This window comes from Buceros rhinoceros, unplaced genomic scaffold, assembly GCF_000710305.1.
Source record: "Buceros rhinoceros silvestris isolate BGI_N320 unplaced genomic scaffold, ASM71030v1 scaffold10444, whole genome shotgun sequence".
NCBI classification, from domain to species: Eukaryota; Metazoa; Chordata; class Aves; order Bucerotiformes; family Bucerotidae; genus Buceros; species Buceros rhinoceros.
Window position 1 is genome coordinate 21,695 of NW_010407661.1, and position 24,187 is coordinate 45,881.

A 24,187-nucleotide genomic window follows, 5' to 3' on the forward strand; every position below is an offset into this window, starting at 1 on the left:
ATGCATAATGTGACTTTGGAGCTGTGAGCTCACATTGCTGCCTCCAGCCCAGCTTTTCATCCACCAGGACCCCAAGTCGTTCTCCACACGGCTGCTTCTCAACCCAGTCATCTCCCAGCCTGTATCGATACTGGGGACTGCCCCCACCCAGGTGCAAGACCTTGCACATGGCCTTGTTGAACCCCATATGCTTCACAGAGGACCACTTCTGCAGCTTGTCCCGTTCCCTCTGGATGCCATCCTGTCCCTTTGGCAAGTCAACTTCACCGCTTAGCTTGGTGTCATCTTCAAACTTGCTGAGGGAGCCCTGGATCCCACTGTCTATGTCACTGATGAAGATATTAAACAGCCCTGGTCTCAGTATGGACCCCTGAGGGCTCATCTTACATCTGCTTGTGGTTTCCTTGCCTAGACAGAAGGCAGCAGTTTCTCTTTATGGAGAACAAGTGGAAGGTCACTGCGGTAGGTCTTTACCACTTACAGTCACTCACGGTCACAATGTAATCCACAGGATATAATTTGCGGGTGAAAAAGGTCTCTTTCAACCAGCGAATGAACAGTTGCAGTTATGCAAGCACATGGGCAAACTGAGTAGCAGTATTAAAAATTAATGTAAGCTTCAGAAATGCTGGAGTGATGTAATTCACTAGCTAATACTGTATGCTTCCAGGAAAATAAGGGAGGTCAAATAAAGTTAAGGGTGCAGATTCATGACAAGCCTATTTTTGACTGTGGAAGGACTGACCCAGCATGTTCAGAGCTCCCACAGTGATTCAGCTGACTTGTGCACAGTCTTCAGCTGAGGATTGCTGTAACAATCCGGTGTCTCCTTCCAACAAGACAGGTAGATACTGGGCCTGCAAAGCTACTTAATTTCCATGAAGTGACGGCTTAACTCTGATTTAATCCAGCAGTCTATGGGGATCCCAGCTGGCAGACGGCAGCCAACAAACCACCTCGGTGACTGCGGGTGCTCTAGCCTGTGTGCAACTACTTTATATTCTGGGCTGTCTCTTGAAAAAACTTCACTGTAAAGTAATAGTTCACCGAGGCCCAAGGAACCACAAGTCAACAGGCAAAGGTCTCAACAAGATGGATCTGTGCCACTGTTACGCAGTTTGCATAGCAAAGTCTCTGAGTACACACGTATTTAAAAAATAGTTGGTGTCAGTTCCAGACTCCCTTAATACAAGAGACAAGCACTTTTACTTCCTCGTGGTTTTAATGCCTTAACTAGGTCTAAGTATTCAGTTCCCATAAATGCTAACTGGGTTGTTGTTTGAGGCAGTTTATTTGAACATCTCCATTTAAAACTGGCTAAAATCTTCTCACTTTTCCCTCCTTCTCCTCAAGCCCCACTGACAACTCCACCCTGCCTTTCTAAATAATGTACTTGGAAGTGACTCCACTTCTCTCTATTTTTTGAGAGCTGCAGGCAACAAATGTTTTCCTGGGTAACAAAGGTCACTTCTCTCTGTCTCTCTCCCTCCACTGTCAGGATTTTTTGTTCTGCAGCAACAATAGAATTTGCAGCTTGGAGCCATTCTGCTGAGCAAAGACTTTGCAAATGATTCATCAACGCCCTAACAACCACGTTAATTACCTTTGAATGCTCCAGGAAAGAACTACAGTGAACTCGGCTGAAAAATCCAGCAGTCCCTGTATCATTTTTTCTCTGCTGGGGGGGCTGATGGTCCATAAAGAGTTTGAATTTCCCTCTAGATCTGCTAGAGTTATATCTTCTTTTCCATAGCCCTCTAAAAACTGCAAAGCAGCCTGTAGGTGCAGAAGAGGACAAGAACATTTCAGTGCGGTGATAGTCACAAGACACAGAGCCACATTTCCCAGTCAGGCAGAATTGTAACTGCATGATCACAGAATCGTTTAGGTTGGAAGAGACCTTTAAGATCATCGAGTCCCCCTGTTCCCCCAGCACTGCCAGGTCCCCACTGACCCCTGTCCCTCAGCACCACATCTACCACATCTACACAATTAGTTGTAAGCACAATGGTTTGCACCGATGGTTTTCTTTAGGTACCAACTGGGCCTTTAGGTGGGAAAGGGAATAAACAAAGTATAGCCGAGCTAAGGGGGCAGACCCAAAATGGCCCTGCTGTTTGAAGAATGATGGCCATGTAGGCCAAAGTGAGCCTGAAAGTCCATCAGGTAGACTCTGGAGAGTCTACTTAAACCTGTTACAATTTTGCTCTGTCTTTTGTTAAGCATCTTTCTGCACAGAAAGACGCCTGCAAAGAAGAAGGCAACTTTTAACTTCCAAAGCGGGTCAAGGTTACGATATTACTGCTATAACACATGGTCTACCTGGTAGGATCGAATATCAAAATCCGTTAATTCCTGAATGGGCCAGAAGCAAGCACTTCTAAAGTTACACCTGCTCAAACTCCATTTACTTTAGTAATGAAACAGCTTCTGCTGAGTACTAGTCTTTTTGCTGTAGAAACCTGCAATAACATTGTGCGTGTTGCACCATGAAATAGTGAGACTATCTCACAGTGTTCATGCTTTGACATCTTAAGGTCAAAACTTTTCTAGGCCGTACACACTTTCTTTTGACAGCACTGCATCTCCTCGCGGGGAGGTGGAAGCTGTGGAAGGAAGCTATAGGAAGGAGCACAGGGACAGCCCCACGGCACACTTGTTTTGGCAACAGCATCACGTCTCCTGAAGGTGTGTATCATTTAGAGGGAAGGTTTTTATTCAGGTGACAGGACAGCAAGGGTTTCTGTCTTCCATAATGTTGTACAAAGGTGTTTGTTTTGATCGATGGCAAGTTGTCTCCCCATAACCCAGCCCTGTCCTAACAACTGATCTGTCCCAATCTCGACTCATGCAAACCCTCTTTGTAGAAACACCTTCCAAATTACGGCAGCGCTGCCGAGCATTCATAACCACACAAGCAAAACTCCCGAATGGCCTCCACGGAAACATGCACGTGTTTTTGAGTAATGAGGTATTCCACAGTTCACTTACAGTGTTACCCCTATAGTTTTTCAGAAAGGCACTGAAATCAGTCTCATTCAAATCCTTGAGCTGACTCTGTTGAGCACTCATTGTAAAAATAGGCTGGGAAACAAGAGAACATACATTTGTCACATTTACGACAACCTGTGCATCACAGTCCAAGACACTCAATTCAACAGGAGTTTATGATCATACTCCACTGAGACACAAGCTACCTCCAGTTGTCTTACATCTACCGGGGAACCTGTAGGCAGTTATCTGAGCGTTCCTGCTGCAGGATAATTCATTCAGATTCCACTAGTAGGTTCTGGTTTTAACTTGCAAATGAAGGTAATATTTTACACCAGTAATAAACTAACGCATTTTTAAACCCCAAAGGGATCATTTGTGGGAGCTTGCCTGATCTCCTGCATAAGGCAGGAGAGTTCGATTCAACGGAGTAAGAAACGACACACGGAAATACAGTGCAAAACCAGTTTGCTTTTAGCCTTTCTTCTTTTTTACCTGATAACCTCCTAGAGTTATTGTGATTGATACATCTAGAGGCTTGTTGGTGATGCCTGCAACAGATTTGATTAAAGACATGAAGAGCAGTGGGAACCAGACAATACAAATCAGCAAGACGATAATCATGCCACCCATTCCATACTTCACAACTTTCTTTTTCTTCTGGCCTCTTGGTTGGGGGTATCTCTGCAAAAGCAAACAGCAACATGGTAATGTCTCTTCTCTCAGACATACACACAGAAGAGACATACACTTGGTATGATTTGATGGGTCAATATACAGCAATCTTAAGGCTTCCATCTTCTGTGGGTAATGTGCCACCCACTGTCAGGCCAGTTATTTTGAGATTTTTAGCCAAACCTGCACAGATACTGAATTCCTGGACAACAGAGAAAAGTGCCAAATGAACCCACGTCAAGTGTGAGTTTGGTGTGAGAAACACTGTAAACCTCTGTGGGTTTGATTCTTCACAGCCAAAGAGAAGGGAAAAATTGGGTGGGGTTAATTTGAATTTTGTGTCTGCCTGAGTGCAAGCATAAGCTCACAAGAACCAAATATAAACTAACAGCAGGGACAGGGATACAGCACTGTGTTCAAAAGACTGGTGCTGGGAGTGACCCACTCTCCTGTATTTGTCCTTCCAAACAGTTTTCTCTCAAAGCTCCTTGAGGCAGAATTCCTCTCATAGAGCTTGAAATGCTGCAGTCTCTGTTTCAGGGGGGAAAAAATGGTTTGCCAGCCACTGGCATGCAGAATCAGTTGGACTGTCTGATATCGCGCTACCTCCACATTCCTTTCACACCTCACATTTCACACCAGCTATTTCCAAGAGTTGTTCACAGTTTTGAACCAACCTGTTTCCAGTGAAGCCCACACCAACTGCCTGTTTAAAATGCTTAAAGATCTGTTGCTGCTCCTAAAGCCTCGATGCTGCTGTGTAACATCCTTCCCTTGCTTAGCTTCTGAGACCAACAGCGACTCTGCTTCTATCCTTTTCTTTTCAAAGCAGGTCACACGGCATGGCACAGAATCATTCGGTTGGAAAAGACCATCGAGTCCCCCCGTTCCCCCAGCACTGCCGGGTCCCCACTGTCCCCTGTCCCTCAGCACCACCTTGACACAAGGGCTGGGAAACCCCTCCAGGGATGGGGACTCCACCACATCTTTCTGCCTTGCCCGTAATTCCCACCCTCTGTCATTGGCCTCGTGATTGATTGAATATTTTAACAGCTTCGCCACCCTGTACAATGCCTCACCATCGCTGCCATTTGTTTTGGTGTATTCTCTTACAGGGTTTAACTCTGCACAGTGTTTGAGGATCCTGACTTTCACCGCATACTGCACGTGCAAAATAAAGACGCATTGTATTGCGCTGCACCTCAAACGCACGCCAGGAATCTGGCTTGCAGGAAATTGTTCTTGCTTTACAACATGAATCCATAAAGCCCTAGGAGAATATTAAATTTGTAATACAACACTATATTTAAAACGAGTTAGTTACTTTTCAAAAGCAGTGTATCAAGTCATTTATCTTGCACTACAGAATACTGTTTTCATTAAAATATCATATCAAGATCACCAGGGGTTTATTATTCGTCTGCATGAGATTAGTTCAGGCACTTTTCATGATGTAACAGAATGGCTCAGCGAGGCTCGAGCAGTCAAAGCACTTAGGCGCTTCACTCAACGTGAGTGAGAGAATCAAAGTACACTCATAAAGTCATGGGTCGTTATTTTGCATTAGCTTAGATGTGGAGAACTTCCCGCGTCAGACCTGTGCTATGTAAAACACAGAGTGATCCTGTTGTGGTGTGAAAAACCACTGTGAGATGGAGAGTCAGACGCTGGATTATTATTTCCCTGACTCCTGAAGCCTCTGACGACACTCCGTTCATGGCAGAAATGGAAGTCATACAGACAAAGATTTGTGTGCACTTCAGCTCGAGCTACTCTAAGTGACATACTTGGAAAGTAATTGCCATTAAGAGACAGGATTATCATAAAAGCAGAAATACGTCAGTAACACTTAAAAATGCAGCTGTTCCACTGCAGACGTACAATTTCTGATTGGTTGGGTCACTCTTAAAAGATTCCTTAATTTCTTTTTCAAATTGGCAAAATGAGCAAGCATATGGTTGCAATCTTTATGGCGGTTATAAGGAATCCAGAATTTGCAAGTTTAATTTGAACCGAAGCTTAAACGATTTTGAGAGACTGGAATTTTAGTCAGACAAATGGTGGCTTTCTCTGTCCTGCAGTTCAGTTTGGGATGTGCGGGAACTCTCCCGAGATAAAGGAGCTAGCTGGGTTCCCCCTGTGGCGACATGACCCACGTGTCCCTGGGACCTGCACCGTGGAGGCACAAGCTCTTCTTTCTACTGACCTTTCTCCTCAGCTACCATTGCCCTGCTACTGCAGGTTCCTCGTCTGGTTGTTAGGGACAAAATGAGCCTGGGTGAGTACCACGACTTTCAACCCCAGCCTTGAACCTCAGGCATGCAATTAAACCAGCAGGCCCATGCTTGCGGAGTTCGCGTTAACGGTGGAAAAATCAGCTTAGGCACAAAAGAGAAGCCATTTGAAACTTCACTTGTGGCGACTGCCAGCTAACATAAAGTACCCAATAGTCTGAATATTTCTGAACATAAACACCAGGTGTTTCTCCGAACAAACTGCCTTCGTGGTGGATTTCCCAATTATTTATGGACTCGTGATTATTTCACTTCATTTCTGCGTGGGGGAGAGGAGGTCTGGATCACTCATATGGGGCTTCCTTACTTTTTCTGACTCTCGCCAACACTTCAGGATGAATATATGAGCATAGATATCTTCAACACAGATCCAGCTGGAAAGACTGAGAGTGGTATCAGTCCAAACCCAGTCCATTACTGCTCTCAGCTCAGTCAAAAATGGAACCAGGCGGAACCTGAAGGGAGATGACAGCAGAGCACTCCTCAGAAATGAGCACAGTAAGTGTATATATGACAAAAGGGACAACCAAGCCAATATTAAAAGACAGTTTAACAGGTGATTTTGCAAACACAAATACAATCAGATCCTGGGGTTAGTATGAACGTTTTGGGGGAGGCATCTTTTGCCATAGCTCATGTTCACCTGATCTCCTTCTCAGGCCATGAACAGGCATCATTATGCCCAGTAATTGTGACTGAGCCACTGACGGAATGGTACGAGACAGGCTTTCTATTATCCCCAAATTCCTCTGACCTGGGAGTGGAGTAGAGGAACAGCCTTTCCACGGGATGGTAGGAATTGGTTTTATACCTCCTTGCACCAGGCGGTGCTTTGCAGTAGGCGGGCAGTCCTCAGCTGCCAGCGGCTCTGGGGTTACGACTCCGGACTAAGCAGCAGCAGAAGGTGGGCTAACAGGAAAGCAGCGTGCACAGAGCAGCTGTTCAGAGGGCATCTTCCCTTTACTAGCCCCACGCTTTTCTGCTTGGCCAGGTCACAAAGACTAATTCATGTGAAGAAAGATTTCTTCTGCAACTTTTACTACTGGAATGCAACAAGCCCATACTGAAAATATTAGGGAAAGGCTAAAATTCCGGCTTTTCTGTGAAATATGTACGTGCTTTCAACTGGCTTAATCACAACATCATGGCAGCGGCGTAAGTGGAGGGTGGGGTATGCCTCCCTCTGCCACCCTGGATTGCACTCTGAGGAGATGTCGTGCCTGTTAGTCGCACTATCCCTCCGAAGTCCTGAAGAGTTTCCAATGTGCAGCACTTCTCAGAAGGCACATCTATTTTTTGATGCGTAGCTTGTACTTCTCATGTGTATTGTCCTTCACTTTATTATTCTCACCTGCTGGGGTAAAGCCTGTGGACCGGCTCCAAACCTCTCCCTGGGATTTGATGCCTTACTACTTTTTAGGACTGCAGAGCCAACAACATCAGCTGTTTTCTAGCACAGTGTTGCAGCCCCTACCTCTGCTGACAGAGATGATTTCTTAGAAGCGTTAAAAACATCTCTTCCATAGGGGCCTGAATGGCTGACTGCTGTGCCAGGCTTCTGGATTCAGAGCGGGAGACTGATTTTCCTGAAATTTGATTTTTTGTGGGCTACAGGGGACGTAGGGCACATACAGAGTGCTGTGCATTTCCAGCAGCCTGTGGAAAGGACTCCTGAATATCATCTCCTTATAAAAGATCCATATTTCTCAAAAGAAAGGCGGGCAGTAGGTCTAGACTTACCCTTGAAATAAGAACAGGTTGACGTAGTTGTAACTTTTTGTGAGGAAGTTGCCAAGAACACGAGTTGGATATCCGCAGCGTATCTGATACGCTGATAAGCCAAAATAAACACATTTCACAAAGTACCAGAGCTGGGCAACGGTGTTCTGGCTGAATTTCCTGTAGAGGAAAAGGCAGAGAAAGGAAAATGATGAGCTTTGTATCTGTGTATGACTAAATTAGTTTGAAATGTTTTGTGCTCCTGGCAATTTCCCTTTCCTGAAATCCTGTGAGAAGCCCTTGGTTTCTGACCCCACGGCAGGGTTAGAACAGTATTTGAGTGATGCTGGATGAGAAGGTCTATAAACAGCATCTCCTATCACCTCAGGGTCACAGGGGAGAGACTGGGATGAGGCTTTCTGAAGAGCGAGGGCTCTGGGGCAGTGCCCTCTCCCTCCAGATGCTAGCGGTGCCTTGCTGCCCATCACAGGCCAGGATGCCCTCGGCCCCCGTGATGGCACGTCCCTCTGTGAGCCCTGGGTAGGTGATGCTCCTCTCGGCTTTTCAGAGGGCTGACATCTGAACTGAACCTCGGCAGCTTGTGTTGGTAGGGGACAGCTCCAAGGCCACAAACTCATACGGGAATTTAAGTTGGAGTGACCTCCGAGGATCATCCTTTTCATCCTCCCCTGCTTGAATCAGGTCTATCACACCAAATTGTTCAGGGATTTCTCCAGCAGAGTTTTGAGTATTTCCGAAGGTGGAGATCCCTCAAACTGTCCGGGCAACCTTCTCCAGTGTTCGGCTGCCGTCACGGTGGAAAGATTTTTCATCGTATTTAACTGGAACTTCCCTTTTTTCCACCTTGTGGCCTCTTGTCCTATCCGAAAAGAATTTTGCTTCTTCTCAACGCCCTCTTAATATGTACCTGAAGACAGCTCTTCACTTTTTCTCTTCTCCAGATGATCTAACCCTTTTCCCTCAACCTCTCCTCACACGTCATGGTCAGGGGGATGGAGCACATCTTGGTGAACACGTGCCACTTCTGACTGCAGTTCAATAGCATGGTGGAAGTGCAGGAGATGCCTCATGACGGACAGGATTTGTGGACCAGACATGATCCGACATTTTGAATTATATCCCACAAAACTATTTTCATTAAGAAATATGCAGGGGCTTCTGTAAATCAGCCTGACTTGAGGGTTTCCCATTAAACTGAGCCAAAAGTTTTATATCAATTCTCAATGCTCAGTAGGTAGGAGATCCACTTGAAAAATGCATTTTTTCTTCAAGTTGGGGCACAATTACTACTGCACTGAGGAAGAATAAAGCGTCTGTTGTTGAGAGGAAATGAGACCTTTCAGTCTTTCTTTATGCTATGCACCTATTCTGGTTTTTCCCAATAAAACAACTTGACTGTTAACAAATTTCCTTGTATAGTCAATGGAGTGAGGTAAATACTTCAAGGCAGTTCAAAGTCCTAAGAGGGGAGTTAGCCAAGCACAAGAGGGAACCTTAACACCTCTGCAGTGCAGCCTGAGGTGATAACTGCCTTGAGCCATGCGAGGAGAAAGGCTGGGTTTGAGATTGGTCCTGACTAGGCATGTGGCACAAGCTTTCACACAGCAGGTAACCACCTCCACATCGCCTCCAGAGCCATGTGGCAGGAGCAGGGGAAGAGAACTTTTGCTCTTCAGAAGAGACAAGGGCTTTAGACATTCCTCAGTCTTAGGAGATTTAAATTCCCTGTTCACACATTCCAGGGAAGTGCTAATTTATGTTACTCTGACAGAGATATTTTCTATTCACTCTTCTGAACCAGCGTGCACGGTCTTGGGATTAGGCAGCTGAATCAAAGGCCAATATTGTCTCAGCTGAGGGCTCTAATCACTCGGTTACAGGCAAAATCTCTCTCACCTGCCTGCATTTGGCCTGAGTTGAGAATATTTCTGTACATACTTATACGACTAATTCTTCCTCAATTTTATGTTGGCCACAGTTATTGCTGTGGAAGGCCACTACAACATTCTGCTTAGAAATGAGACCAAGAAGAAATCTGTTCATGATTCCAAAGTTTAGCTATGAGCATCTCAAATCTAAATACAGACAACTTGGTAGAACATCAGTATTCCACCCATACTGTCTGATTATACGGGTTATACCTTTCCGTCACTCCAGGCAAGATAAAGAACATCCAGAAATGTATTCCAAAAACCAGGATGACCTGGAAGATGACCTTTCCCATGACAGTCTTTTTGAGGTACAGCGCTCGATCTACCACCATGGTACCAAACTGAATGAGCACCATCACCAAAAATGCTTCTGGGACCTGGTCTTCTGATAAAGAAGAGGTGATATCTGCCGCTGCAGAGTGTTTCTGGAAAGGAAAATGAAACAGAGTAATCGAGGAAGGAGGTCACTCACATGATAGCTAGCATCTACAGCATGTAAATCCTGCTGAGGATTTACAGAGAGATGCCTCTGTGACATACCCCAAAAGCCCAAAATCCAAACACAATGATGATGAAGTCCACTGTATCTGCGAGGAACATCAGCACATACACATCAGTCACTGCACTGTAGTCTGGATGAATAAGATTGTAGAAAAACTGTCTGATGGGCACATACACCTGGAGAGTCCTAAAACAACATAGACCGCAATGTGATTTAAGAGCACCGTAACTTGCACTGATGAGAAGAACGGCTCGGTGTGATATCACTAATGAGTCTAAAGACATCAAAGATCTACCCCGCCAGCGTTCACAGACACCAGTCCCACCTTCTGATTGCTTCTAAACCACTGTGTTAGCATTTTTCGGTAGAAATAGACAGAGCCAACCAGGTTCACCCAGGATACTCGGCTTTTTTATCAGGCGGATGCTGTTTGAACACCCACTGATTTGTCTGATGTTCAGCTGGTGTCAAAGCATCCGCATACAATGAACTGGACACGTACCCATTCACCCCCTTTAATTAACACAAGTAGCAACCTGCTCTTTTTGCAAAGCTGGTTTACTGTTTGGAACCTCCACCCAGACCCACGCAGCTCCTCACTTTTTAATTGTAAAGGCCTTGGCTTTGATCATTTGCTCCCGAAACTTTTCCATAAGAAGCTCTTTTCTGGATTTTTGCTTGATGCTTAACACACTGCTTCCTTTCTGACTGCTGTTTCGTGTACTGGTACTTCCTGAAAAAAGAATGGGAAGGGAAGAGACGCTAGTTCAAAATCAAAGTTTAAATACAAAAACCTGAGAGTAATAAATCTTGAGACTTCCATCCCATATACGAGTCCCACGTGGGAAAGAAGCTTTGAAATGAATTCTTCTGCTTTTTTTCCCCAATACGACAAAATCTTGAGAGCATCTGGAAAAGGTTTAATCACTGGAAGATCAAAACTTGATAAATAACTAACTATGAAAAGAGAAGACTAGGAATAAAGGCAAATATTTAATTGCTCTGTCCTCTCAACTGGTAATAAACACATTCAGACTAGACCGAGCCTGTCCTTTTTTCAAGGTGGGATACGTAACCTGTTTCTATAAATCTAACCAAAACTTTTTCTCACTTCAAGTATCACCGAATGTAGATGTGAAAAGCACATATGATTGCATTCCCTCTAGCTGTAGATGATGCTGAACCTGAAATTCTGGATCTGGGCCACGCTGAGCATTCCTTTCCCAGGTTTTAGATAATGTCATTTTAAAAACATAAAGTATGGCTCTCCATTTGAACTTTAAGGAGGCTTGAAGGGTGTTCAAACGTGAAGATACTTTGGTTCATATCCTATTCCCTCACTGAGGAGCAGCAGCAGTCAGTAGCCTGTGAGGTCTCCACAGCAACCGGCACAAGGTTTCATCAGGATGATCCTATGGGAAATGAACATTTGCTCTTCAAATCCCAGAAAAATCATGACATTTACCTCTCTTAGATCTGTGTGAGGAGAAGCTGGACCTGTGTGAAAGCTGCGATACGCTGCTAGAGCTCTTCCTCCTGACGGCGGTCTGCTGCTCGGGGAAGTGGACATGGACGGACTCCACCGATGCCGCAAGATTGACAGATTTCAAAGAGGCAGAGGAGTCTCTCCTGTCTCCTGCCAGAGAGAGCTCATCATCAGTATCTTCTTTATTACTGGAGCTGTCCCCTTTCTCATCCTCATCCCATAATCCATGGCACTAGTGGAAAAAGAAGAAAAGAGCATTTCAACCTTTTATTTCTGTCGCAGTATTTCTCACAGGCATTGCTAAGCTCAGTCGTGTGTTCACAACGGGGAAGACAAATTCATTGGGTTGGGATAGCATAGATTCGCTTAGGTTGGAAAAGAACTTTTAGACCATCAAGTCCAACCGTTAACCAGGTCACCATTGAACCATGTCCCTCAGCCACACATCTACACATTTGAGAAACCCCTCCAGGGATGGGGACTCCACTCCACTCCCTGGGCAGCCTGGGCCAGGCCTGGGCAACACTTTAAAGGAAGAAATTGTTCCTAATATCCAAATAAGCAACTTTCCTCTACCACACGAGTGACCAAAAAACTTGTAACTAAAATAAAAATATAAGAGAAGGAAGTATGTAAACTCAGATTACCTTTAAAATGGATCTGTGGAAGAACAAAGCAAGGAGCTGAACAAGATCGTAGTGCACATAACCCTCTTTCTTCTCAATGCCAATAATATTGGGTGGATGATAAGGTTTATCTTTTGTGTAATCCACATATTTATTCCACGGAAAGAAGCCAAACTGGAAGAAGTACTTGATGACAATGGCCACCTGTTCGGAAACACACCACACTTGGGGTGTTTTATAAGCACGGCTGCTGTAACAGCCTTGTGACACTCAGAGGGGAGAAATATGACTACTTGACAGCTTTATGAGAAGATAAACACACATATTCATCGCTGCTGAGGAACAACAGTTCACATTGCCTCAGTAATGAAGTCAGTCAACATTTTCCAACAGGTGATGCTCAGTAGTGCCTGAGATACCACCAGCAGTGTATGTTGACTCTTGATTACCAATTATATAGTAGATGTTTGCAAACGATCTGTCCTTGTGACAACTGCGTTACATGCCAGGAAGGATATTGCTCATTGCCACGAAGAAAAACATAAACAAGACCTTTTCATACCACAGAAACTGCTGAGGACTTCAGCCAATATTTATATTCATATGAAGGGCCAAAGGCTCCTGATCCAGACATCAAAACCAGAAAAGAGACCGTACAAAGCTCACAACATGTCTCCTGCAGACATGGGGTTGCAAAACCAGCAGCATACCTCAGTGTAGACAATAGCTGTCATCCAGAAGCGTTTGCTTGGCCGAGGAACAGACAGCATGGCCCAAAGGAATATGAGGATGGGAAGCACCAGCGTTATCATGGAGGCAGAGATCATGTGGTTAAGGATGATCACAAAATAGCACACCATTTCGGACCGGGCCACCAGCGTGTTGTACAGGGCATAAATAAGCAGCAAGACTCGAGGCTGACCAACATAGAACTTCTCTGACTCCTCCAGCTCATCATCATGAAACATCCTGTGAGGAGCAGAGTATCGTAAATGAAATGAAAACTCATTTCACAAGAGCTGCTTTTTAAATTGTTATTTTTCCTTCTGAAAAAGTATAAAATTCTGCTGCTGAGTTCAATGAAGAAAAAAAAAGGGATTTGGTATTATAATCAAATAGCCTGACTCTAAGCTCAGAAAACAAGGATTTCAGGCACAATAACTAGAAGCTCCATTCTGCCGGTTTTTAGTTTACCCAGGCAGCCGCCTGGCCCAGGAACTTCTACAAGCACCGCTTTCCTACAGTTGCCCAACCAACATATTTCATGTAAATCACATCATGGTGGTGTGGTGTGGCCCTGTTCTGGGTTCATATCTGATTTATCAGCACAGATGGGAGCTTGGAGGAGCTCCAGAGGTCCATCAGCAGACATATGAATAGTCCTGTGACATAAGACTAGAATGTAATAAAAGCCCTTGAGCATTAGCTGAGTCTAATCTTCTCCCCCTTACCCAACTCAAATCAATATAAAGGGCAGCAAGAAATCATTTCATGACTTTCACAGACATTCACAGTTCTCTTTGCTTTTCATAAAGAGTGCCCTGGCCTCAGAAAAGATCTCACTGGAAAGCAAAAACGACTATGGAAAACCAAAAGACACTGCAGCTACAAAGCCGCTCTCTCTCCAGGTGCAGTCAGGCTGAAAAGCACTTCTACCATGTAAGATTTTGTCCCTGCATTCAGGGAGGCTCTCCCCCAGCCAGGCTGGAAAGCAGAAGAAGAGCTGCAGCTGCATCTCCGCCTCAGCGCTGGTTTTGCTACTGAGCACCGTGTCTTGAGGGGCAAAGAAGGGAGGAGCATCCTATCCCTTATGGAAGTGCTTAGCAAGGTGGTCTCTCCACATAGCCCTTAGCTCCTAAACAAAAACTCTGCCAAAGGTCAGAGTTTCCCCTATAGTCATCCAAAATAATTAAAGGAGAAACATTTTCCCAGCTAGCCCTGGAGGAAACTTACTGGAAATCGCAGCTGCCTGGAGAAGAGAAGCCCTCTACACAAGGAATATTTAGAAAAGCCCTCGACCCCGTGACAACTGCAGCACAGAAATCTGATGCTAATCAGAACGATTAGGTATGGTATCTGGGGAGAAAGCAGAGATTCCTTCCAACAGGAATTTGAATCCTTTCAGAAATCTGTAATTAGAACAACTGCAAAGGAAACGACTTCTACCTTACATCAAACTTAGTGCAAGGTCTCTATCAGAAACTGTAGGCTAGTTCTGAGACAAAAAACCCCAAAGTAATGACAAAACTTCACAGACTGGGACCAACAGTTTTTCCCTCTCGAAGGTCCTTACTTGTTCAGAAGCAGCTCACTAGCCGTTAGCTCATGCGTCAATGGAGGGAGAATCGTATCATTAAGTTTGTCCGTCCGATTGTCGTCTGGGCTCACCATCATGAGGCTCTTACCAGCTGATTCATCTGGGGAGCCAAAGGGGAGGTGTTCAAAGCTGACAGCTTTGCTATAGGAAGGTGGAGCTTCTGCATTGCTATCCACAGTGGAGTACAATGGCACATCAGTATCAGGGGTATACACAGCTCCTTCTGAGCCCAGGCTATAATCTTCCACCTCCTCTTCCTCGGGCCTTGGGGCAGAGTGGGCTCCTTCCTCTTCATGTTCCCCTTCTACTTCTTCAATGGTTTCCGCTGTCCCCTGACGAGAATAGAGCATGGTGACCTGCGTAGGTTCACTGTCAGGGACGGACAGAGAGAGAGTTGAGGCTTACAAGGCTCCCCAGCAAACGAAGTTTGTTAATTGTACCTTTAAGTAGCCAGCTGAACCACCCCACTGCATTCCCAGGCCTCCAAAGTTCACACAATCTGGTAGAAAATATATCACGATCTCCTCTTACGCAGATGGACCATCTGGGTCCATCTGCCCCCCAACGACATCCAGCGATCTCACAGTGATTCACTACTTTTCCACACCAGCAAAGGGCAAAGTAACACCATCACCAAGAGGAACTACCCTGACTTTCGGAAAGTAGTTCGAACACTTTCTGACCAGAATCAGGGCTCGCTGTTCCACCTATGGAAAGCATGCTCCGCGGTGAACGACAAGCAGCCACGGCGTTCCTTCTAAACATGGTGTTTTTAACGACCGCCGTGTGGGTGCTGCACGCCCCTGGAACACAAGCTGAACACACACCCCGACTCTGATTCCGAAGACAAGAACAACTGAATTGTTAACATGGAGAAATACAATCCGGATTACAAAATTGCTCCGGTAACTGGGAGTCTCGCTTACCTTTAGGTTGCTCTGTGTTCTCCAGTACAGTCTTCATTTTTTCCTCACCTGCCTGCTTTCCCTCTCTATGTACCTAAGGGGGTTTTTCACTGCTCTTACTCACTCTGTTCAGTTCTCTGCTTGCTCACCTTGCTTACTCCCAGCTTTGCTTACTCCCCACTTTCTCTCTTAACGCTCTGTGTGCTGCAACAGTCTCAGCTGATGTAAATTCAAGCAGCTTTAAGACTCCAGATGGGAATCTGGACACCACAATTTTAAAAAATTTTCTTGGCTTTGCTTTCACCCTTTTCATCCCTCACAAGTATTTTTTCACATCTCAAATTCACATCACTCTTCCTCTTTTTAGTCCCCATTCCAGTCCTTCTCCATAGGTTAGACAATAGGCATCAACTCAGTGACTTTTGTCGGCTGCATGTTCCTGTATCTCAACAGAGACAAAATCAGATTTCACATCGCTCCTATGAAACGAGGGGGGGCCACGTTTCCACCTAAAGTATAACTTTTTAAAGAAAATTGGCACTGGCAAAGCCAGCTGGCACTACCATCTCCTGCCAAAACTAAAAATTAGGTTCCACCTCTTTTTCTTTCACACTGCTTTGAAACTTTTTGTGGCTATGTTAGATCACTTTATTTCTAGGAGACTCTCAATTAGGACGTGTAACACCAGTACTAGGTTGTGTGTTTTGATGATTCATGGTAACACTCATCCTGCTTAAAATGCACAAACCTATAAAGTCCCATCGCTTCAAAACAGAACGACACCAAAAATTTGTAAAACACTTTAAACGCTGAAAAAGAATGATCGACTCTGCCATAAAATTTCGTATTTCTAATACTAGTTAAAACATTTCCCAATGTCATCTAAACCCGTGGTTTTTACCTGCTGAAAAAGAGTGATTGGCTCTGAACAGTTCTCTCTTGCACTGGATATTAATACTGTTCGCTATCTTTTCACAGCTATTTTCCCTTTCTTCATTCCAGCACCTCTCAGACTGTAAATCAGCAGCGCAGTAATCAAAACAGATTTAGCAACCTTTCTTATATGGGGAAATACTGAAAGAGCAGGGCCAGCGTTTGCCTATCTTAGTTTCTAACATTAGACATCAAGTCCATATTTAGGATAACAGATTAGCTGAGAAATTTCACTTCCAGCTCCAATTTTAATAGGAACAGCCATCAGCTCGGTAACTCTGAAAACCAGGCTCTTTTTTAGCTGAAGAAATACAGGCTTCAGACAGCCTGTACTAGGTTTTAGACAGCCAGTGTAATGTAAAGGAAGAACTTTTCAAAATACGTGAAATAAAGATGAAAACCAAACCAAAACAGAGTAAGAAGTGAACCACCAAATGAGTCCTAGATTATGACCCTGAGAATTTGAATCTGAGAATTGTGCCACAACACAGAAGGGAGTGAAGCTTCCACGAACCATGCAAACCACTCTGTACACCACGTATCTGCAACCGCCACCTTTCTGTCCCCCGCAGTAAGACAACGGTACGGGGAAATGAGTGAACGAAGCATGCATGAGTTAAGCACCTTGACACTATACTGCCACTGTCAGCGGAGGAGGAGGACATATCCATGCTCTGCATTTTACGAAGCCTAGGTCGAGCGCGCTCACTTGTTTTAGGAACAGTGTCTGGTCCATCTAAATCATCAAGGGTTGACTGCCTTGAGAACAGCATGGTTGCTTCGGTGTAGCAGCTAGCAGCGCAAACAGTTATAAAGACAGTGTTAAAGACAAGTGGTATTACTGTACACACGGTTCAGTCAACAAACACGCTCGCCATGCAGCAAAACACCGACACGAGGAACAAAGTTCAGAGAGGAGATAAGGATTTGTTCAGCGTCACCATGCAAACACATTTTTAGGCACAGACTGCTCATGGACATATTTGTATAGGGGCTATAGAAGGTTAACCGCCATCTATGCACTACTCAAAGAGTTATCAACCCAACACAGTGCTCCACGTGCCTTCCAGGGGCACCAACTTCTATACGTGAGGAGGTTTTTTGTCTTTGTTTCCCTGTGAAATTTTCAAATGCCACAACAATGTTTTGGGCAGTGACCCCCTCTGTACAAATTTTATTTTATTAACGACATAGCGCCGAACCTTTTTATACAGGTACAAGCCAATTTCCTAAAAGAGCATTTCAAACTGAATAAACTTGTATTCCACAAATAGTAAAATAGCTGTCAGACATTGGCCAATCCTGTTTCCGAACCGAAGAGCCAAATCGGATATGTTTCTTGGCTGGTAGGTGCACGCTGAATATAACCTGCTCTGCACGGGATGGCTTTTATTTTGATATTTAGTCGTAAGCCCTGATGATTCCTTCCAGAGGTTTTCATTTATTTCAATTGCAGCTTAAAAATGATTTCAGGATTGGTAACATGCATGTCTTGAAAGAAAGCATAGATGTAATAAACCCTTATCTCCTTTCACTTATCAGATACAACAGGACACCAGAGACACACACCATACACTGAGCATTTATGTGTTACTGGAGAAAAGAAGAACAACTGGATGAGTTATGGGAAAGAAAGTACGTAATTAAATACAAGCACATAACATAGCAACAGGAAAGAAGCAAACACATTAATGACATATGGTAGGTAAAAGAATTATTTCTCCTGTAAAAATCCTTGGAAAACACAGATGCCTATGAAATAAGTCGAGGGACCTGGTGGTTTAACAGATGCAGTGACCTGCCTGAGTCTCTCGGATACAATGAGAGAAGGATGGACCCCAAAACACAGGATTTACACTCTGCTCTTCTTTTTTTGAGTCCATCTGTGTCACACCTGAGCTGTGGCAGCAGGGGATTTGCTTCCTTGGCAAGGATCGGGGGCATGGAGAACTGGGGAAGACGTCAGAAGGGAAATGCAATGGTGTTTTCTGTGTTTCTTTGGCCTTGCTAGCTTGAAGTGAGGAAAAAAAAATCTGCTGGCATTAAGTGATGCTTTGCAATTAGTGCCTTAAGGAAAACAGGGAGGAAACCAGCAAAATACATGGAGCGAAGAAGACTCAGGTGACAGATGGTCTTTTTTGACAGAATGGGCTGAGGCTAAAAGCACACTTTGGTCTTTGAATAGAAGAAAAGTATCACCAAGTGTTACGGGTCGAGGTATTGTGAAATACTTTGCTTAAAAATGATCTTAACAGCAGGGCCATCTCTGTCCTGCCAGTTCACTTGGCCAAGACCCTTCAGGAGCCACTTCATTATTTCCCTGTGTACACAAAGGCACACAAGCATCCTCCAGACACGACCTGGAGGGCGGGCTGTCTGCATGGTGCGAGGTTTTGACGAAGCAGCAAATGCTGCTTCCTATAGGAACAGGAGATCCACCCTAGAGAGCTGATTTGGCAGCATGGAAATCAGCTGGCGCTCCCCGTTACTGACTCCAGGGGGTCAGGAGGGAGGAGGTTTCTCTTTCCACATGCACCTAGGGAGTATAACCAGGTTGTTGTACTATCCGTGAGGTTTTGGTGTTTAAAGGTGGGGAGATGGCAGCAAGCAAACATTTTTTTCCTGCAGATTACCTTTCTGTCTGCGTGCTACAATGTTATCCATGTATTATTTTACATCTCAAGGACTGAGTTTATTCTTTTCAAGAGCAACACCTTTTACTGAGGTGTTGAAGTATTTTAAATGCAGCCATAGTTGAAAGGGAATCTTCCAAGCTGAAATCAAAGGAGCATATGCCCATTCATCTATTTTCAATGGAAGAAACATATGCCAGCTGCTCTCCAAAATACGTAAGTTCCGACCTGGGTCCCAGAAAAATCAAAGGAAAAACATGCATTAACCCCAAAAGATAAAAACATTTGTCCAGATGGAGTCCCTGCAGTAATTTGGCGTAACGTTGTTTTAAATGAAGGATAAATCATCAGAATTATTGACTGAGCAGCTGCTCTGCATCCTTGAATGTCAAAAGATGTGTATGAGATGACACCTGTAGCACAGTCTGTTTATTCTTTAGGTACTTTAGGAACATGCTTCCGAACATGGAAGAAATGAGAGCACCAATAAAGCGGAGCGATTTACACTTGGCAAAGCTGATGGTGACTCAGTCATTGACTATCACATAAATTTAATCCAAGCATATCTTCCTGAGTGACTTTCCAAATTTGTGTCCTTGGAGACCTTGAGAAGCATTAGCTTCTTGAAATGGTTTGAGAACTAGGTATTTTAAATTGAATGTTCATTAAAAGCCCCAAGTTCCAGCCTTTTATACAAAGTTTGTCAGGTATCCATTTCGAATGGGGATATATATAGCAGAGATGTTTTTATCCCTGGCGAGCGGGAAATTTCTTACTTTATGACTTCCTTTTTGCTAAACAAAGTTACCCTTCCCAGACAGTTTAAGGGGTTACTTAAAAAATTTTCTGCTTTTTTTCTCTCCGTGGGCTAATTACTGACTGCCATTGCCTTTACTATACCCCCAACACCTGCAAGCAAAGATCCCCAAAATTTCCTATCATTCACGCTCCTAGAGCAGACCCAGATCCAGCTTCAGACTGGGACTCTCTTTAAATCCTTTCTCCTGCCTCCCAAGGCAAACGTTACTTCTCCGTTACTCCTTGCCTCAAGTCCTACTCTCCCATCTGGTGAGGGAAGCACAGATGAAAAGTGGTGTCTGTAAATGCCTTGACTGCGCTTGCGTGTTCGCTCTTACAGGAGGATGAGGGGCTCGCGCCTGCAGCCTGCAGTCAGGTAGAGTTGGGAACTGAGAACATTATTTGTGATGGGAAAAAATTAATACCGACTGAACTTTGAGTATCCTGAAATCTGACTTGGGACCTGCATCTAGCTGCTATTTCACCATCGTAGACAAAGTCCCATGCAGGCAGCCAACTGGTTTCGGTAAGTTCCCAGCACCGTGGCTGAGATTCACAAGCTGTTTAACCTAAAAAGCAGTTCATCAGTCAAGCGGAAACAAAGAGCAGCGAGTGTTCTACCATGCTAGATCCAGATCCCTTCCGATGGTGCTCCTCAAAGAGCTTGTAAGGATCAACATCAGCCTCTTCTCCTCCTGGCCCGCTTTGCCTCTAGGTTACACGAGAGTATTTTATACATAAAGAGAAACCAAACAATAAACACCTTGCTACACCTCTAACTACTGTGTGGAGAAATGACTGAGAATAAACGACAGCCCTGCTAAAAGTGAAAATCCCACAAAGGATACTCTGCAAAACTCCTTTATCTAGGGTAAGAACAACATCCCTGGATAATATTTACAAGGGTCAGCCCTGAACTTCTCAAGAAACGTACAATTCCTGCAGCTGATCAGGCAAGTTGTTCTCTCTGGAAACCCAGTGTTTAGAGCGCTAAGCAGACCTACAGTAATTCCTGTCCTGAGTACTGAGGAACATGTATTAGCAGAACGGAAGAGCTTCTGTGCTCCCGCAGCCCTGTGAACTTCCAGACATGCCCAGCTTACTCATCAGTCCACTCCAGCATTGTGCAGGGCAGCCAAAGAAGGATACCCGGAATGCTGCTTAGAAACCCTCTGCCCCTTCCCAAAAGTTTCCCATTGCAGTCCTAGATCTGTGATCCGTGATCAGAGAGATGCTTTAGATTTAATAAGTTAATTTTACATTTACTGGAAATCATTACTTTGAAATGACAAATGCCCCCATCTCTTGTTTGGGCGATTAAAACAAAAATCCTCAAAAAACTCACATGAAGTTTAAAATATTTCCCTTTTCTAAAAAGGCTCATAAGCATTTTTGTAGCCCCAGGAAGAGACACACAAGGGTGCCCCAAAAAACAGATGGCATTATCCTTCAATCAACAGACTCATTTTTGCTTCCTCTAATTACAGGTCATTATTATCATAGCAGATGTGCCCAATTTGTAGATCCTCTCTGTGCAAGAATATTTGATGGTTCATTACCAGAACAAGAATTTGAGATTAGAGAAATCAGGCACGCCACTGCCTGTGCTATTCCCTCCCTGACAGGTCCTGTGGCATCTTCTGGGGAAAGAGAGATGACAGTGACACATGTGAAAGATTTAACTTTCTGTGTTGCAAAGCGGCTCCACAGAATCACTGAATTCTCCAAGTTTGAAAAGAAATTTTAAATGTCAGCAGGGTGACAAAGGGGTGGCTATTCTGAAAAAAAAAAAACCCCAAAACCAACTAAGTGGAGCTCAGCACTGGATACCATCTCATCGAGGAGGCAGAATTTTCTCATGACAATTGCAAGATTTGTTCGTTCTTCTTTATAATCCACTTTGGAATTGGCTTCCCTTTGCTTCTAGTTAATGTTCTTGCTAACACGGCTGTATAATAACGACAACTTCTTCTGTCTATATCAAACAGTGTGACCAAAAACCACTCCATGAAGACAGGACTGGCACGACTGTTCTTTCTTTCAGTGAGACTGAACTTGGTGGAGTTAAATTCTCAAGTGGCTCCAAGTGAGCTGGTAATAGAATTTGGCTTTACATTTTCCTCACGTCATCTGACTCTGGTAACACTGTGAGACAAAACACAGAGGTGTTGCTTAGTTGGGTAGCTAGCCACCGAGAAAGATTTGCTCAGGTTTGGTGCTTTTACTGGAACGAACCTCTCAAAGGCTGGTGCTCACCCAGGGGAGCAATTTGTGAGTGTGTTGTTGAAGCGCAGTGCTCACAGGCACTCTCTTACACTTGCTGTTCAATAACATCAGGAAGGAAGACAAGCCCTCATTATTTTCAGCCTGCTAACATCTACCCATATGTCATTAGTAAAAGCTAAGCACAATTTACTGTACGCAGAAGCTACCGAGTTTGCCGGGAGTATCAAACACCACGTGATACTGCCACGCTTCAGAGAGGAACAGGAGACAGCAGAGTGCAACGGATTATGAAATAGCCGGATTTCCAAAGCCCGCCCTTCCCCCCCTCATGTTGGACAATTTCTGCAGTCTCTTAAAAGTCAAGAACACCAGGGACACGGTGGGAACAGGCTGCCTCTGTAAAAGAACAGCTGGATTTCCAAAGCCCGCCCTTCCCCCCCTCGTGTTGGACAATTTCTGCAATCTCTTAAAAGTCAAGAACACCAGGGGCACGGTGGGAACAGGCTGCCTCTGTAAAAGAAGGAAGTAAATGTGTGTGCCTGTGTGCGCACGGAGCAGCAGGAGCACGCGGTACTTTTGGCAAGGGACTTGACGGCATCCGTCTTCCGAAAAGAATGAGGAAGGTGGTTTTCCTGAACTAGCATGGGCATTCGATCCCCAAACTGCGTAGCTCTGCTGGACTGGAATCAGAGCAGTTAGGAAATCAGGCTCTTCGGCTGATCTTTGCCCTCTGTGTATGAGAGGGGGATTTTCTTCTCTCAAATCCAGGATCTCTCACAATGCAAAGCCTTTTTATGATTTGTGGGCAACAGACAATGATTTATTTTACAAAGACAAAATATTGTCTATGAATGATCGTTCCCCAAAGTTCACGACTGAATTCCTAAAACAGTATCCCATAGGCATTCTCAGCAGGCTCTTATTTCCCATTACTCGTTACGGGATCAGAACCCCTCTCAATGACTCCTAATTCTAGGGGAAACAGCAGTGGAGGAGTGATGCAGTGGAAAAGGAGTTCAGCCAACAATCGAGTCCACCGCTGTAAAGGCATAGTAACACACAGCAGAGTTTTCACTATTATAATGGCATGGATAAATCAAAAGAGGATTCAACATTGATTAGAAAGTTTGTCAGTACTTAGACATTATCTAAAATTACATCTACTGCATGATCCATCTTTCACAAAATCAAATCAAATCAGTACCTGGACATACTGTCACGAGAAGCTGCTGAATCTAAACTATCCATTCTTTCAGAGGCTTGCAAACCAGAGGCTTGACTGGGATTTTTATCAATTGAGTCCAATCCTGACTCCTTAGAAAGTTTCATCATGTGGTTCTGGTAATACATATGGATGCTCTCGCGCGTTGGAACGTTTCCCTGTGGAGGAGAGCAAAGGTACATTGCAGGGGGCAGTGAGGACCCTGTTTCTTCTGTTGTTTGGCAAAGGACAGATTAAGGACTGTGCGAACAGCTTCCTAGTAAATAACCACCTCCCACCAGTAGTTCTTTTTCAGGGTGCAAGTCAGATTCTGACTTGGTGGGAGCAGCCCCATGGCTGGCCCCATGGCAGGTCAGGTTGGCCCTTGGGGCTCTGAGCCCCCTGCTCTGGGTGCAGATGTCCCTGCTCCCTGCAGGGGCTTCGACTGGGTGAGCTTGGAAGGTCCCTTCAAACCAAACCCGTCTGTGGTTCTGTGATTTAAATTACCATTGCACAAAGTGTTGGATTTTCAAGCAGAATCGGAGCAACACAAGCAGTTTCAGGCTATATATAGCCCAGAAGACTCTGCTGGGTGGACAGCAGGTCATTCAGCATGAAAATGAGGCGCGGGTTGGGAGCTCGACTCAACCTGTGCTCTGGCAGCTGTTGAGATAACTCTTTTAGATAGCTTCACTGCCTCTGAGAACATCACACATCTTACCAGTGGTCAGCAGCAGTCTTTTTAAACAGAAGAAATAAAGAAACAGGTCGTGTACAAACTGATCTAGGTTTTCATCAGTGTCCCAAAATAAGGATTTACTAATAAACTATGGATAAAAGTATTGATACAGTTGAAAAACTACGAAAAAGACACTGAAGACCTTTTCTCTTTCTCTGTGACTTCAAGATCAAGCAAGTTCAGGAAAGGA

The 24,187-nt window shown here is 44.5% G+C and overlaps 1 protein-coding gene across 1 annotated transcript in view; it reads right to left on the minus strand.

Moving 5' to 3' along the window:
- The window catches only part of LOC104492064 (piezo-type mechanosensitive ion channel component 2-like), a gene marked incomplete at its 5' end in the record, with an annotated part of 29,499 nt that extends 6,062 nt beyond the window's left edge, over positions 1-23,437 (minus strand). Inside the window, 14 exons of the mRNA XM_010134565.1 lie at positions 1,604-1,776; positions 2,992-3,084; positions 3,487-3,675; positions 6,268-6,415; positions 7,701-7,859; positions 9,842-10,056; positions 10,172-10,319; positions 10,734-10,866; positions 11,599-11,851; positions 12,267-12,449; positions 12,956-13,214; positions 14,539-14,931; positions 17,025-17,192; positions 23,262-23,437. Coding sequence (XP_010132867.1) covers positions 1,604-1,776; positions 2,992-3,084; positions 3,487-3,675; positions 6,268-6,415; positions 7,701-7,859; positions 9,842-10,056; positions 10,172-10,319; positions 10,734-10,866; positions 11,599-11,851; positions 12,267-12,449; positions 12,956-13,214; positions 14,539-14,931; positions 17,025-17,192; positions 23,262-23,437 — 2,690 coding nt within the window. The remainder of the gene's footprint in view (positions 1-1,603; positions 1,777-2,991; positions 3,085-3,486; positions 3,676-6,267; positions 6,416-7,700; positions 7,860-9,841; positions 10,057-10,171; positions 10,320-10,733; positions 10,867-11,598; positions 11,852-12,266; positions 12,450-12,955; positions 13,215-14,538; positions 14,932-17,024; positions 17,193-23,261) is intronic.
- Between the last annotated feature and the right edge of the window lie 750 nt (positions 23,438-24,187).